Source organism: Halichoerus grypus, chromosome 14 (assembly GCF_964656455.1).
Source record: "Halichoerus grypus chromosome 14, mHalGry1.hap1.1, whole genome shotgun sequence".
NCBI lineage: Eukaryota > Metazoa > Chordata > Mammalia > Carnivora > Phocidae > Halichoerus > Halichoerus grypus.
The window spans coordinates 1,993,480-2,010,391 of NC_135725.1; the positions used below are offsets into that span (position 1 = coordinate 1,993,480).

A 16,912-nucleotide genomic window follows, 5' to 3' on the forward strand; every position below is an offset into this window, starting at 1 on the left:
CGGGTGCGATTCGTTTGCAATTGGCAAGGACAGGCCAGGGTCTTAATCACTTACCCCCAAGACCGTCTACACCTGGCCCTTCAGCTCCAGACACTCCACCGCCATGGGTCTCACCAGCGCCCCCAGGCCCAGAGGATCCACCAGCGCCCCCAGGCCCAGAGGATCCACTTTCTCCAGGACCAGCAGCCAGGCTGTGCCCCACACCACGCCCCAGGCCGGGCGCAAGCACCCTTCAAATGCCGGTACAAGAGACGCGGGAACCGGAGAGGCACGATGAAGACGGGACAGTCCGACCTGGCCATTCTATGATGTATTATCAGCTCTTCTCCACCACCAACCTCCTCAACTGGAACTCATCGGCCAACCTGGGAAGACTGCCCACAGTTACTCCCCACCGTTTTAACACAGAGGGAAGGAGGAGAATAGTGACAGGTGCACAGCAGTACCTGGAGGAGCACACACCAGCGGGAGTCATCGACCCTGCTGCCTGGGCTAAGGTGGCCACACCTGAAGAGCGCCCAGCGTGGGACTTCACCACAACCGAGGGACAGCAACACATCCGCCGGGACCAGGAGGCCCTCCTCCAGGGAATCTGGGCAGGAGCTAAGCAACCCATGAACATGACTAAGGTATCCTCGGTCACTCAACAACCAGGGGAGTCCCCCGGGGACGACTACGAAAGACTATGTGAAGCCTACAGGATATACACTCCATCTGACCCCGAGGCACAGGAAAGCCAACAGATGGTAAACACCTCCTTCGTGGCACAGGCCGCCCCAGATATCAGAAAAAAACTTCAGAAAGTAGAGGGTTTTGCCGGGATGAACATCACCCAACTAATAGAGATTGCCAATAAAGTCTACATGAACAGGGAGGTCGCAGCCGAACGGGAAGCCGACAGAAAGATGAAAAAGAAAGTCAGCCTCCTTGCCGCCACCCTGAAAGAAAAGGACAACACAAAGGGGGGGAGATCCCGACCTCCGAAAGGGGGGAAGCCCAGAACCCCCTTGGCAAGGGATCAATGTGCCTACTGTAAAGAGAAAGGGCATTGGAAAAACGAATGTCCCAACCGGGGAAAGGCTCAAAAGCCCAGCCGCTACAATTAAGAACCCCAAGAGGAGAACCTCATAGGCCTTACGGGAATGGACTCAGACTGAGGCGGACTGGGCTCTTTCCTCCTGGCCCCCATGAGCCCACCGTCAAAATGAAGATGGGGGGCCAATCAGTGACTTCCATGGTTGATACTGGGGCCGAGCACTCTGTTGTCACCTCCCCAGTGGCACCCTTCAGCAAAAGGACTGCGACCATCCTCGGGGCCACTGGGACACGGGCGATACAACAGCTCTTTTGCCAGGCTCGCCAGTGCAAACTCAGGGGCCACAAGGTCCGACATGAATTCCTTTATCTGCCTGACTGCTCCATCCCCCTCCTGGGCCGAGACATACTCTCCAAACTTAGGGCTCAGATAACCTTTGGGCCAATGGACACACTAGCCTCTGACTGAACCCAAGGCAATTACCACTGGCAATTACCACGCCGATGGAAGAAGAATGGAGGCTATTCTGTGCCCAGGCCCAACCGAGCAGCCCGCTGGAGTTCAGACTCGCCTACTCCTGCCAGTCAAGAAGCCAGGAGGGGGATATCAACCAGTTCAAGACCTGCGGGCCATCAACAAGGTGACCATCTCTCTGCACCCAGTGGTCCCGAATCCATACACCCTCCTTGGCCAAATCCCAGGATCGGCCAGATGGTTCACTTGCCTAGGTTTGAAGGATGCCTTCTGCCTCCGCTTAGCTCCCCAGAGCCAGCCACTATTTGCCTTTGAATGCCCTGAACCTGATACAGGGTGCCAGAAGCATTACCAGCTGGATGGTCCATGACTTGGACGCGCCTCCCGCAGGGGTTTAAAAACTCACCAACCCTCTCTGGGGAAGCACTGGCTGCAGACCTCGCCAGCTTCCCAAGAGGCCACACGATGCACCCTCCTCCAGTATGTGGATGACCTCCTCCTCGCCAGTGACACATAAGAACACGGCACAAAAGGCACAAAGGCCCTCCTACAGCTCCTGTCAGACTCGGGATAACGAGCCTAACGGAAGAAGGCACAAATCTGCCAACAGGTCCGATACCTTGGTTTCCTCCTCACCCAAGGGAAAAGAGAACTAGGGCCGGAGAGAGAGAAAGTCATCATCTCCCTGCCACAGCCCCAGACAAAAAGGGGCCTACGAGAATTCCTGGGGGCTGCAGGATTCTGTTGCATCTGGATCCCTGGGTTCTTGGCAATAGCAAGACCCCTTTATGATCTCTTAGGGGGACCAGATCAAGAACCCCCTGCCTGGACTGAGGAAGCAGAAGCCGTTTTCACAGGGATAAAGACCTCCCTGGGGCGGGCTCCAGCCCTGGGCCTACCAGATGCAGAAAAACCCTTCAATCTCTTTGTGCACGAAAAGGAAAAAATAGTGCTCGGGTACTCACCCAGACTATTGGGCCCTGGCAACGGCCAGTTGCTTACCTGTCAAAGAAGCTAGACCCTGTGGCAGTGGGATGGCCGCCGTGCCCCAGGGCGCTGGCAGCCACACTCCTACTCATCAAGGAGGCGGACAGACTTACCCTGGGGCAGAAACTTAACGTCAAGGTCCCTCATGCAGTTGTGTCCCTCATGAAGGCACAGGGACACCGCTTCCTTCCCAGCTCTCGGCTAGCACAACACCAAGGGCTCCTCTGGGAAAACCCACGGGTTACAGTCAAAACAGTAAGGACCTTTAAATCCAGCAACCCTTCTCCCCACAGAAGAGGGGAAACCAGACCATGACTGCTCCGAGGTGACTGATGAAGTCTACGCGAGCCGTCCAGATCTGCGGGATCAAGCCATAAAGGATCCAGAGCTCACGCTGTTCAGCGATGGCAGCGGTTACCTACGAGAGGGTGCCCGGAAAGTGGGTTATGCAGTAGCCACAACCACTGAAGTCCTAGAAGCTAAGGCATTACCAGCTGGATGGTCAGCTCGACGGGCTGAATTATACGCCTTAGTCCGAGCCCTCACCCTCGGTGACAGAGTCAACATCTATACTGACTCTCGGTATGCCTTTGCTACTGTACATATATATGGAGCCATCTACAAGGAAAGGGGCCTCCTAACTGCAGCAGGAAAAGCTATCAAGAATAAGGAGGAGATACTGAGACTCCTCGAAGCCATCTGGCTTCCAAAGGAAGTAGAAATCCTGCACCGTAAGGGACACCAGAAAGGAGACGACCTCATAGCGCGGGGAAATCGCCTGGCATATGAGGCAGCCAAGACCGCAGCCAGTGAGGACATGGGCAGAGCCCCTTCCCTCACCATGGCCCTGACACCCCCGGAAGAATTCCCTCCACCCAGTTACACTAAAAAGGAAAATGAATGGACCATGGCTGAGGGAGCCACCCTGACTGAAAAGGGATGGTGGATGATGCCAGACGGGCGCATCTTTGTTCCAACAGCAACTGGAGGGCATCTAGTCAAGGAATACCACCAACTCACTGATCTAGGAAAAACTGCATTAGAGGCCCTTCTCAAAAATAAAGCACTGTTGGGGCGCCTGGGTGGCTCAGTCGTTAAGCGTCTGCCTTCAGCTCAGGTCATGATCCCAGGGTCCTGGGATTGAGCCCCGCATCGGGCTCCCTGCTGAGCGGGAAGCCTGCTTCTCCCTCTCCCACTCCCCCTGCTTGTGTTCCCTTTCTCGCTGTGTCTGTCAAATAAATAAAATCTTTAAAAAAATTAAAAATTAAAAAAAATAAAGCACTATTACATCAGTCAGCTGCCAGCACTATGCCGAGGAACAAGTAGATGCTCGGTCTGCACCACGGCCCCCGCCAGGTGTCCAGAGAACGGGAACAACCCCCTTCAAAGATCTCGAGGTAGACTTCACAGATGTGCAGCCGAGCAGGGGGTTCAGATCTCTCCTAGTAATAGTACGCACATACTCTGGGAGAGTCGAAGCCTTCCCGACTAGGACTGAGCAAAGCTGGGAAGTAGCTAAAGTCCTCTTGCAGGAAAGCGTGCCCCGGTTCGGCCTGCCATTAACAACCCATAGTGACAATGGACCCGCATTTGTGGCAGACATTGTACAGGTCTTGACTAAATCTCTCAACATCACCTGGAGACTCCACACTGTATACCACTCACCCTCTCAGTCTCAGAACCCAATGCCACATCATGGGCTGCAGGAATCATTCTCCTGTTGGGCCAATATCACCCCATGGGGACCGACCCCATGGCCAAATTTATGATTAAGTCCATGTTCACTCCAAGCCTTACAGTCAACCCCTAGAGTCAGACAGAAAATAACTCGCCCTGGCGCATCCCCAGGTCCCCCATCCACACGCAGCAAGCATCTATAGTGCAACTGTTAGGTATGATTAACGCCTCCCACCAAGCGCTTAACCACTCGAATCCACCCCTAGTGTCTGACTGCTGGATCTGTAGGAAGCCCGGTCCCATCCAATACCTAGGTGTTATCCTCAACCAATCTACCGTGTCACCTCCCACCTCGGCACCGGGGACCTCAGATTATCCCTTTCTGGCTCCGGTACCGCTATATGGCAACTCTTCCTCTCCCATCACGGGCCAGTCGGGTCTGTGCGCCTAACAACACTTCTGGCCTGTGATCAAGGTGTGTACACCTGCATCACCCCGCGCGATCAATCATGCATGCTTGTCAGTCTCTTACCCGATCTTTCAGTCCTCCCCGGGAGTGATGCCCCACTCATCTGGAGACCTTCTAGCTGCCCTCGATGCTCCCCTGCAGCCAACCCTCTTATTGTGAGCCTGCCGGCTGCATCAGGTGTTGCCCTAGCACCCCTGGCGTCGGGATGTCTCAGGTTCAGTACCAGGGGTTAACTCAACAACTCACGGCGGATTTTTCCACCCTCACTCAGTCGGCCCTGGCCCTGCAGCGCCAACTCTATTCACTGGCCTCAATGGTCCTCCAAAACAGGTGCAGGCTAGACTTGCTCATGGCCGCGCAAGGGGGGCTCTGCCTCTTCCTACAGGAGGAATGTTGTTTCTATGCTAATGAGTCAGGGGTGGCCCAAGAAACTCTGACCCAATTACAGGAACGAGTACATCGTCGGTGGGAAACACCCCAGCGGAAAACTTGGTGGGATACCCTCTCACAATGGTTCCCTTGGCTCGCCCCCCTTGTCGGCCCCCTCCTATTGCTTCTCCGCATAGTGGCATTTGGTCCTTGTATTCTTAATGCCCTTATTGGGTTTATTACTACTCAAATTGCTAAAATCAGACTCCAATTACTTCTTATTCACTATCGCCCCTTAGAAGATGAAGACGATGCCCTCAAAACTAGGTATTTAAAGGGGCATCAAAGGGGGAAATGATAAGGAAAATCTGTGTCCTAAGATGGCTGACCAAGCCAGCAAGAGAGTTCCAGTCCTTGCCCTGGGGCTCTTCCGGGTTCTTCTCCCTGCTCTGTTTCCCACGCCCACCAATCTGGGTTCTTCTCCCTGCCCTGCTTCGCGCACACGCCACAAGTGCTCAGTATGCGGAAGCAGAAGTGTATAAATTGCCCCCTTTGTTTGTGCTCGGGGCTCAGACCTTTGGAGACCACTCTCCTCTGAGCCCGCCAGCATTAAATAAACCTCCTATCCTCCAAGATCTCCGGGTGCCGCTTGGTTCTTCCGTTGGGCTATCCAGTCCAGGTTCCGTAACAATCACAATGAAATAAAATGAAATGAAACTGGAAATCAGTAGAAATATTAAATAAAACAGACAAGGCACTAGCTAATCACGAAAAAATGGGAGAAAGCACATATACACAAAAAGAAATGGCAGGCCAATAAAGAAGATGTGGTATTTATATACAGTTTATTATTATTATTATTATTATTATTATTACTCAGCCATCAAAAAGAATGAAATCTTGCCATTTGCAATGACGTGAATGGAACTAGAGGGTATTATGCTAAGCAAGTAAGTCAGCCAAACAAAGACAAATACCATACAATGTCACTTGTATGTGGAGTTTAAGAAACAAAACAGATGAACATAGGGGAAGGGAGGGGAAAATAAGATAAAAACAGAGAGGGAGACAAACCATAAGAGACTCTTAACTCTAGGAAACAAACTGAGGGTTGCTGGAGGGGAGGTGGGTAGGGGCATGGGGTAACTGGGTGATAGGCATTAAGGCAGGCACTTGACATAATGAGCACTGGGTGTTATATGCAACTGATGAATCACTAAATATTAACCCTGAAACTAATAATACATTATATGTTAACTAAATTGAATTTAAATTAAAAATTTTAAAAATGACAGGGCAGAAACAAATGTTCAAATAGAGGAAATTTAAAGAAAAAAAATCTCAAGAGTATTCTAGACAACTGTATGCATAAAAAGGTGAAAGCCTAGATACAGTGGGTAGTTTCCTAGGAAAACACAATATATTAAAATTGATCCTAGCAGACAAAGAAAAGCTTGAGCAGGCCAATTTCCATAGAAAACACTGAGAAAACGGTTTTAAAACTCCACCACAAAAAAAGCATCCAGCACCAATAACATCAAAAATAAATTCTACCAAACTGAAAAACCAGATAATCCCAATGCAACTTGAATCGTTCCAGGGCATTAAAAAAAGCAGAAAAATGTTCACGTTCCTTGAAGTATAGCATTTATATGTAAACCTGATAAAGGAAGACCAAAAAAACTATCGACCAATCTCCCATAGACAGATCCAAATCCTGGTAAAATGCCAGCATTTAGAATGTATCAGCACATTAAAAAGAAATGCACGGATGATTTATATTTTAAAAATCCAATAAATCACCATAACAAACCTAAGGAGAAAAACCCTGTAATTATATCTGCATACCGAAAAGGCCTTTCACAAAATTCTACACCTAATCATGATTTTTGAAAACTAATAGTAAAATGGTCACTGACGGATCTTTCATTAACATCATTCCTGAAGCCAGCACCCCACCCCCCACCAATGAAGCTCCAGGTCATCCCACCACAGTCAGCCACAAGGAGAAATGGCCACCAATGCCACACTGATTAATACTGTACTGGAAGTATTGGCCAGAGAAAAGAAAGCAACTGGATGCCTAAGGCTTGAAAAAATAAATATCTCTAGCTATAGATGATAAAGTGTTTACCTAAAAAAATTAAGAAAATCAGTTATAAAATAAATGCAAATAAGAGAATTCAGTAAGCTGACAGAATATAAAACACAACAACAGTTTTCATTTAAACAAACAACACCCAGTTAGAAAACAATGGAACAGAAAATACTTTCCCGTATCAATGGAATAGCAACAAATGATAAAATACTTTGGAATACCGTTAACAAGAAACGTGCAAAATTTATCTGAGGAAAAACGTAAATCACTTCTGAAGGACATAAAAAGCAAACTTGAACCAATGGAAATACATCACTTATTCTTGAACAGACTGACTCGGCAGCATGAAGATGTCCATTTTCTCCATGTTAGTATTTAAACTGAACGTGGTATCAATGAAAATACCCTTTTCTTTCCAGGAGACAGAAAATTTGATTCCAAAGTTCATATGGAAAAATAAACATGAAAGTAGCTAAGGAAACTTGAAAAAATAAGAGGTAGGGAAGTCAGACTTACTAGATTATCACAACCATAATCCGGTTCCAGAACATCTGCACCATCTCCAAAGTTTCTGTGTCCCTCAACAGTCCCCTCCATCCCTAAGGACCACTGGTCTGCTGACAGTGCAGATCTGTTCTGTTGAGACTGGAATTTCCCAGAAACGGAATCATATAATATATACATACTCTGTTGTGTCTCGCTTCTTTTGCTCGGCATGTTTCTGAGGTTCATGCATGTTGTTGCACAGATCCATAGCCTTGTTCCTTTTCCATGCTGAGCAGTATTCCACTGCATGCATATACCATTTTTATAAATCCACCTGTTGATAAGCACTTGGGTTGTATCCAATGTGGCTATTATTACTAAAGCTCCTACAAACATTTGTGTACCAATCTTTCTGTGTAAAGATTTTCATATCTCATTGGTAAATAGCTAAAAGAAATACTGCTGGATAATATGGTTAAGTGTTTTTTAATATTTAAATAACTGCCAAACAATTCTCTGAAGAATTGTGTCACATCTGTGTAAACATGTGTTTACTTTCAGCTCTTCAGATCAATATGGCGCCATATCTCCCCATGGTTCTAAACTGCATTTCACTGATGACTGGTGGTGTGGAGCTTCTCTATGTGCTAATGGCTACCACTCTATATTCTTCTGTGAAGCATTCAAATCTTCCACCTAATTTTAAAGTTGTGCTGTCTCTTACCTACTGAGTGATAATAGCTCTTCACATATTCTGGACAAAGTCCTGAAACGAGGTTGCATTATTACAAATATTTTCTTCCAGCCTAAGGTTTGCCTTTTCTTTTGCTGAACAATGCTTTCAAAATGCAAAATTTCTGAATTCGATGATGTCCAATAATCTATTTCTTTCTTGTACAGTTAGTGTTTTTTGTGTCCCAAGAAATCTTCACCTACCTATGAAAATTTTCTACAGTCTACCAAAAAATAAAAACTACTAAAATTAGTGAGTTTAGCGAGGCTGCTAGATGAGGTAAATATACAAAATTCAAATGTATTCTTACGTATATTTATACAGAAGAAGCTTCTATGTATGCTAGTATAGTATGTGTAGCAATTTCCTTATAAATACAGAAATACACATTTATATATTATTTACACATTTCTGTATATGCCAAATACTAGCAATGAAAAATCAGAAATTAAATTTTCAAACAGTAACATTTAAAATATATAATATACAATTAACAAAATATATGCAAGCCCAGTTCACTTAAAACTATAAAACTTTGTTGAGAGACATAAGTGAAGGCCCATCTAAATGGAGACATATTTGCCATGTCTGTGGCTTAGAAGACTACATCTTTAGATGTCAGTTGTCTCCAAATCAATCTATAGATTCAATGTCATCAAAATTCCAGTAGGTAGTTTTAAAGAAATTGGCAAGCGTGTTGTGATGAGCACTGGGTGTTAAACGCAACTGATGAATCGTTGAACACTGCATCAGAAACTCACGATGTACTATGTTGGCTAACTGAACATAAAAAATGTTTTTTAAAGAAATCCATCTATTTTTGAAATAAGAAAATGCTGGAGGTCATGACTTACAAGTCTACAGCCCACGAGAGCCTGTGTCTGTCCTTACAGTGGAAATGGACTCACACATCATGTTGGTATTCTGACAAAGGTGCTGAAGTAATTCAGTGAAGAAAGGATGGCCTTTCCTACAAAATCTGGAAACCCATTTGTAAATAAAAATGAACCTCAATGCTGACCTTGCACACACATATAATTTAACTTTAAATGACCTACATGTAGTGTCTCCAAATAATCCCTGGGTGAGAGAAGTCACATGAAGCTGAGCTGAGGTGCCAGGTTTTCACCTGGAGGCCCAGTGGGGTTGTTGGCAGCTCAGCCCCTTGTGGCTGCAGGCAAAACTGAGGTTTCCCCTGTGGTGGGTGGTGGGGCGTTCCCAGTTCCCAGGCCCCCACAACACGACAGCCAGTGGGGGGTTCACGTGAGTGCCCCCCAGGCCTCCAGTCTCTGACCTGCGATCAGCCAGAGAAAACTCACTGCCTTCAAAGCACTCACAGTGGGTCCACCCAGATCATTTCCCTTTAGCTGTGTAACAAACTTCTCATAATGCTTGTAGATTTGACCATTTCTCCTTGAAATTCCACAAATTTTGTTCTATATGTGTTTAGGCCAATTTTAGCCTTGCTCTATCCTCCTTGGAGGCTAATCTAATTATTATTACAAAGTTCCCCCTAGTATCTAGTGATGACTTTTTCTGGTCTAACGTTAATAGCTTATCAGCTTGCTTTTAGTTATTAGCATCTCCAGGGCATCATTTTCCCTCCTTTTCATTCCAAACTTCCTTAAGTGTTCTGGGTTTTTGGTTTTTTTTTTTTAAGATTTTATTTTTAAGTAATCTCTACACCCAATGTGGGGCTCGAACCTACAACCCTCAGATCAAGAGTTGCACACTCTACCCACTAAGCCAGCCAGGTACCCCAAGTGTTCTGTTTTAGGGTCTTACATTAATTTTTAGGGCTGCAGTAACAAATTGGGTGGCTTAAAAAACTAAAAATTTATTCTTTCACAATTTTAGAGGCTAGAAGCCCAAAATCAGGTGCCAGCAGGGCCCTCTCCCTCTGAAGGCTCTACAGCTTTCCTTGACTTGTCTGCCCCTGTGTGCACCTGACCTTCTGTGTATATCTGTGTTTTCTCCTCTTATGAGGACACCACTCATTGGACAGAGGGCCCAGTCTAAATCCAGGAGGATTTTACCTGAGATCCTTAACAGGATACCATTTCCAAATAAGGTCACATTCTGAGGCTCTGGGTAGATGTGAATTGGGGGGTGGGGGGCGTGTGGAGAGGATATCCTATTCCATACCCTACTGGTGCACGTACAGAGTTAGTAATCTCCAAATCTGAGCTCAATCTTGGTAGGGGGCTGATCCTGCTCCATCCCCCTACAGGGCAACACCCAAGAAAATGAGTGCTTCTGGCAAAGCCTGCTGTCCTCTGGTCACATAACACTCCACTAGGGTGAAGGCTGCCAGCGGTGTCTGGGCCCTTGTGCTCAGGTTGGTGCTCAGAGGTCCTGAGCCCCTGGACTTCCCATGTAGGCATTAAGCCTCGGGATGTGGAGGCGCACCTTGCAGCCTCTGCCCGGCCACCGAAGCCTCCCTGCTGAGATAAAAATGGCATCTTCAGAATCCAGGCAGGCTAGGGACATGGTGGGCTTTCCCTCTGTGGGAGGAAGTAGCTTCCTGTTGTCCTCAGACCCTTGCCACGTGCAAGGACGCTGGAGAAGGACACCCTCTGAGCAAACAGGAAAGGAGTTCCCACACTACACAGGTACCAAGCTGCCATCACAGATGGTGGAGCCCACTGCTGTGGCCCCTCCGCCAACTGGAACGTCCCTGCTCAAGGGTGGACCCCGCGGTTGGCGCAAACGGCCCTGGAAGCGCCCGCTAAGGACCAGCCGCAGACGCCCGCCGACGCTCTCGGGCCATTGCCGGTGCTGCAGCCACGTGGCCAGAAACAAAGCTTCTCATCCCAAATTCTCCCTCTTGGTGAAGACTCAGGAAGGCTTGCCTCCCAGAACCCCCAAGACATAAATGGCAATCGGACACCCCCATCCCCTTTGGAGACCCTGACATACCGACAGTGACCGGGCACTCACTTCACTTCTTGAATACACAATGCTGAGTCCCAAATGAGCCAGACAAGAGAACTTGCCCTCGGGTTCCAGCCTTAGCAGGTGGCCCCCCAGAGCACCACGCGTTTGGCTGGCTTACACAAGTCCGAGCTCGAAGACATAAAACGTGCACATTTCAGCCATCAGCCTGAAGGCAGAATTACAGCAAAGTCACCAGAAGGGAAGCTTATTGGAATCTGACTCTGTCTCTGATGTTTGGTGACGGACAGCTTTCCGGCCTGCCCATCCCACCCTCCGTTCCACATCCGGACAAGCGGATAAAGGCCACCTGTGGAGAATTCAAACCACAGAAACCCGGCCCACGCAGGGGCCCTCCCTCCATCCCACCCCAACCACAGGAAGAGCAGGCCACTCACTCCCCGCTGCTGCCTTTAGCCGTTCAGACCCGCCTCCTGGGAGCCACCGTCCTGAAAGCCTGGTTATGTGACAAATTACCTCTTCATACCCTCTTGGTGGTCATGTGGCTTCATCACTCTTGATAATCAAGCCAAATTTGGGGTCAGGGTTGATCCTGCCCCTTTTGCTCTTAGGACTTCGAGGCTATATGCTCCTTCATTTCTCTTCTGGGAGTTAGGGGAGAGGTTCCTCCTTGTAGACGTCACTGCCCATCGGTACATAAATGGTCCCAGACAATTCAAGGATCCTGGACTGTTTAGTTCCTCATAACCTTCTCCTAACGTAAATGCTAACGCCCTCTGTTTCTCTTCTGCGCGTAGTTTAAAATCCACAAGACGCGGTTCCTGCTGTTTTACAGTTGACCCTCAGATCTCCTCGTCCCCAGCGCTGCTCATCGGCCTTCCGCTTCGTGTCCCACGCGTGTTCTTCTCAGCGGTGCTGGGACTGTTACGGATTCTCCATGTTACCTGAGATGCCTTCACTCCCCTTCACTCCTGGGGGCCACTTTCTGTTACGGATTTCCTGCTGGCAGTTCTCTCTTTCAAGACCCTATTCTATGATCCTTGAGATCCACGGTTGCCCGCAGTAAGTCAGACCCTGAAGGGAGTCTGCGTCCCCTGGCTGCTACCAGAGAGGCTTTCTTGGTCCTCGGGTAATCTCAGTTCACCCTGATGCGCCCGTATGCAGATTCAGTTTTGTTTATCCCACTTGGGGCTTGTAGGCCTTCTTGATTCCATGGATCAATGTCCTTAGTCTATTTTGGAGAAATATCTGCCATTATCTCTTCAAATGTTGCTTTTGACCCATTCACTCCCTCCCCTGCTCCTGATACCAAATGCTAGAATTTTTCCATGGATCCTTTATGGCCTTGCCACTCAAAGTGTCGTCTAAGACCGACGGGACCGATACCACCAGGCAGCTTTTAAAACGTCAGAATCCAAGGGGCGCCTGGGTGGCTCACTCGGTTAAGTGTCTGACTTGATTTCAGCTCAGGTCATGATCTCAGGGTCGTGAGAGAGAGCCCCGTGACGGGCTCCACACTCAGCAGGGAGTCTGCTTGAGATTCTCTCTCGCTCTCCCCCTCCCTGCTTGTGTGCTCTCTCTCACAGAAGAAAAAAAAAAGTTAGAATCGAGGAATCCCCAGGGACCCAACGAATTGGAATCTACATTTAAACAACATCCCCAGTAGTTCCCATGCCATTAAAGCCTGAGAAGGACTGGTCTACATCTTGTACCCTCTCTTTCCATTTACCTCACTCAATATCTGCATTTCATTCCAGGTAACCTCTTAACTTTTTCACTGATGCAGAAAACACCATACAGAAAAGTGCACAAAACACAAACCCAACGCTCAGTGCATCATTACAAAGCAAATATTCACACTGCCACCCAAGTTAGGAAATGGGATGTTGCCAGAGCCCCAGACGCTCCCCTCCACCCCGCATCTCGGTGTGATTCCACTGTCCATCCTGCTATGAAACCCACTCACTGAGTTAACCTTTGTACTCAGTGTTTCTATTCTGGAATTTCTACTGGGTTCTTTTCTAAATCGGTTCCGTCATTTTTCATAGCTTTGAGTTCTGAAACCCTCTCCCTAAACACGGCAACCACAGGGGTTTTAGCGTGTAAGGACTGCAGTATCTTGAGCTCATACTCTCATCTCTCCCGTGCCTAGTTAGCTCTAAGTGAGTGCTGGACACTGCATTTCAAAGCACAAATAACATGCGGCCTTGGGTGACGTTATCTTTCCCAGGAAGGAGTCTCGTTTACTCCTCCCAGGTGGCCGGGGTGCCAGGCTGCAGCCAGGGGGAGCACGGCGGACCTGCAGATCCCACTTCGGGCTGCAAGCCCCGACACCCCGCCCAGTGTAAGGGGAGGCCCAGGGCTCCGCCCTCACCGGCTCCCTCAGCCGGGCCATCAAGGGCCTACAGCCTCTCAGCTGCCTTGGGGGAAGGGTCTCCAGGGCAAAGTTGCCACAGTGTCGGCAACTCCATCTGACTCCGGCTAAATCTCCTGAATCTTGGTCTAGACATTTCTGTTCTTTCTCCTCTCTGAGGTTATCCAGCAGATGTACGCCTCCTCCCTTTACTATCCTTCGCAGACAAAGAAAGGGAAGCACATGGTCTACCGCTCCCAGAGAGAACCTCAGTGGCCTCTTCATCTACGCAATGGATTCTCAAATGGATCTGGGGATGCCAATTACACTTATTCGGAAGTCTTCTTCAACAGCTGCACAATGGTTTATGTGAAATGTTTCATCAGATGTTACTCATTTTGTTTGCTAAGCTTAGTTCCTTTCCAGTCAGTTCTGTGCGCACGGACGTCTGCTCCTCTTGATCCCCGGGACGCCAGCCTGCCCAGCCTTTCCAAGGCCTCCTTCCCCACAGGTGGGGACACTGCCTCCATCTGAGAGCCACTTCCCACACCTGCCACCTTACACCCACTTTCCTTGTTTCTCCCGGCCAAACCCTCCCAATGCCCAAGAGTCACTTCTAAATGGACATTCTGGTAACAGAGGCTTTTGGTGTCCTGGGCAAGTGCTCATGTTTGTCAAACATGCCTCAGTTTCTCCTGAGTTGGGCCTTAGCTGGGACTTGAAACAAGGTAAGGAAGGGTAAGAATGCAGACAGAGAAGGAATTGCAGGGAGGAGAGAGACTGCCAGCAAGCTCAGGGGACAGGAGAGCAGAGGCACATGAACTGAACCCACAAGCAGCCCATGGCTGAGTCTCGGTGACGGCTCGGGAGGGGCAGAGACGGGGCTAGGGAGACAGGCTGCTGCAGGCAGCTGAGCTGGAGAGGAGGAGCTGGGGTACTGGGCCACAGAATGACAGCTTGTCCTACCACATCGAGTGCCCGGCTCCAGGCGCCACCCATCACAGTGGTCACGGCACAGAGTGTCCGTGACCCTGGGAGACAGCTAGGACCTGCAGAGACTCCCAAGAGCCAGTCACTCACCAGCAGGAAGGGGCCCTCTGGATGGTCACAGGCCTGCAACGCAGATGAGTATGTAGGCAGGGAGAAGGAGGCCCACTCCCTCCCATTCTCCGCTTTCCACACCTTGATCAGGCCCAGCTTGTCCACGGTGACGACCAGCTGCAGCCGAGGGTAGGTCACCAAATTCACCAGAGCAGCGGGCTGCAGGGGGCTTGACCAGATCTCTGTGCCCTGGGCAACGACAAAAGGAAAATAACAACTTATACGGGGGCCATTCATTTCATAAACATATGACCATCGCCTAGTGCACAAGGGGGGCGCACGGGTGGAAAAGGCACAGACCCCACGCTCACAGGAGCCACAGTGTGGTGCAGAGCACGACACGGAAGCGGTGTTTCGGGGCACAGCAGTGGCGGAACTGGGGGTGTACGGAAATTCCCAAGCGCTGGCACCACCAGGACTGCACTGGGGGGCGGCCAGTGTGCACACAGTGGTTGCCCCCAGCTCCACCAAGGCAGGCTGGGCAGAGAGCTGGGGCCTGGGCCACACGGCTGCATACAAAGAACTTACATGTGCAGCATCTCCCTCAGGCCCCGGCAGCCCCATTTTACAGATTAGCTAACTCAGGCTTGTGGGTGAGAACAGTTCACGTGGCATGTCCGTGTTGTCCTGCTTAAAACACCCCCTTTCCTGGGAGGGGCCCTAGCCAAGGCCCGAGCTGGGCGATTCCATGGTCTTTCCCAGGACTGTAAGAACTGGAACAGGTGGGAAAGAGCCGGTGCCGGTGGGCTCAGGGCACCTGAAGGCGGGACACCAGAGAACTATCCGTGACGTTCCATTCCCAGTCTCCCAGAGGCACCACCTGGGCTTCCGTTCCCATTCTGGGTTATTATGACCCTTTTTCTATCATGTGTTCATTTTACCATGATCTGGATCTTTTTTTCCAACCAAGATACTCAGGATTCCTCTATGAGATCCTTTCTCAGTTGATTTCTGTTGCTCAAGCAGCAAGGTGATGCGGAGGGATGGCAAGGAGTCTCGGGGAACAGAGCACATTCACCAGGGTTACTGAAGGAGGCGTGAAACTCCCTCCTGGCTTCGGAGTGGAAGCGGAGGTCAGGGGTCGGAGCACAGAAACACGCTGACCAGTGACTGGGGGGCAACACGCCTGCCGCAGAAGGAAGTGGGCTGTGGTGGCACCAGGACTCTGATGCCAGAAACAGATGAACTCAAACCCTAGAATTCTCCAGGGACAGTGGATGACACGTGGCATGGAAAGCCAGACCAGAAACCAATATAACCAGTCAAAAGCATGGTCTTAAATACTCTAAGTGGAAACTAAGATCATTTTTGAAAAGGAGGATTTATTGGGGCATCTGGGTGGTGCAGTCAGTTGAGTGTCTGACTTCTGGTTTCGGCTCAGGTCGTGATCTCATGGGTCGTGGGGTCGAGCCCCACATCGGGCTCCACACTCGGCGGGGAGTCTGCCTGAGATTCTCTCCCTCTCTGTCCCTCCTGCTCGCATGCACATGCTTTCTCTAAAATGAATAAATAAATCTTTAAAAAAAAAAAAAAAAAGGAGTATTTATTAACTTTAGGAAACGCCAAATGTTAGCTTGCCTCATAGCTCAGTGTGAAAAGCACTTACACAATTACAATACTACTAACCATACAGATAATTATTTGGGGACAGGAAGACTCTCTGTGTGGACGTGGAAGGAGGAAAGGGGGGGTCGTTTTCTACGGGAGGTTTGCTCGTGGAGAGTACTACGGTTGTGCAGCCAGGCAGGATGTGTGCAGGCGGCTCTGGACTCTGGAAGAGGCTCATGCTGGCAAACCAGACCACACGGAAGTAGAGCTCAGCAAATTATGGCCTTCGGCCGAACCCAGCCCACTGCCCATATTTGTAGTTTAGTTTAAAAAAAAAAAAAAATTCAAAAGACGATTTCACAACACATGAAAATATGTGCACCTCACATGTCAGCATGCGTTGCTAGCTGTCAGAACAGGCCACTCTCCTGTTTGCTTTCTGCTCCTGCCTCGAGCCCACAGAGCTGGGGGTTACTTAGGGACCACAGGGCCCTTGACGGGAAACGTCCGCCGAGCCCGTACCCAAGTGCTCTCCCTGTTCAAGTCGAGACCTGATCATCTGGGCAACTGTAGGGTCTCCCAGGCACCGTGTCTTCTTCCGCTGACCCCCCACCCTGAGCCCATGTGGCCAGGTGTCCGCAGCCGACGCAGGTCCTACAGAGAGGCCACAGGAAGGCGGGCAGCCT

At 49.4% G+C, this 16,912-nt stretch overlaps 1 protein-coding gene across 1 annotated transcript in view; it reads right to left on the bottom strand.

Moving 5' to 3' along the window:
- The window catches only part of LOC118530392 (F-box/WD repeat-containing protein 12-like), a 40,362-nt gene that overhangs the window by 10,973 nt on the left and 12,477 nt on the right, over positions 1 to 16,912 (bottom strand). Inside the window, exon 5 of the mRNA XM_036083824.2 lies at positions 14,658 to 14,867. Coding sequence (XP_035939717.1) covers positions 14,658 to 14,867 — 210 coding nt within the window. The remainder of the gene's footprint in view (positions 1 to 14,657; positions 14,868 to 16,912) is intronic.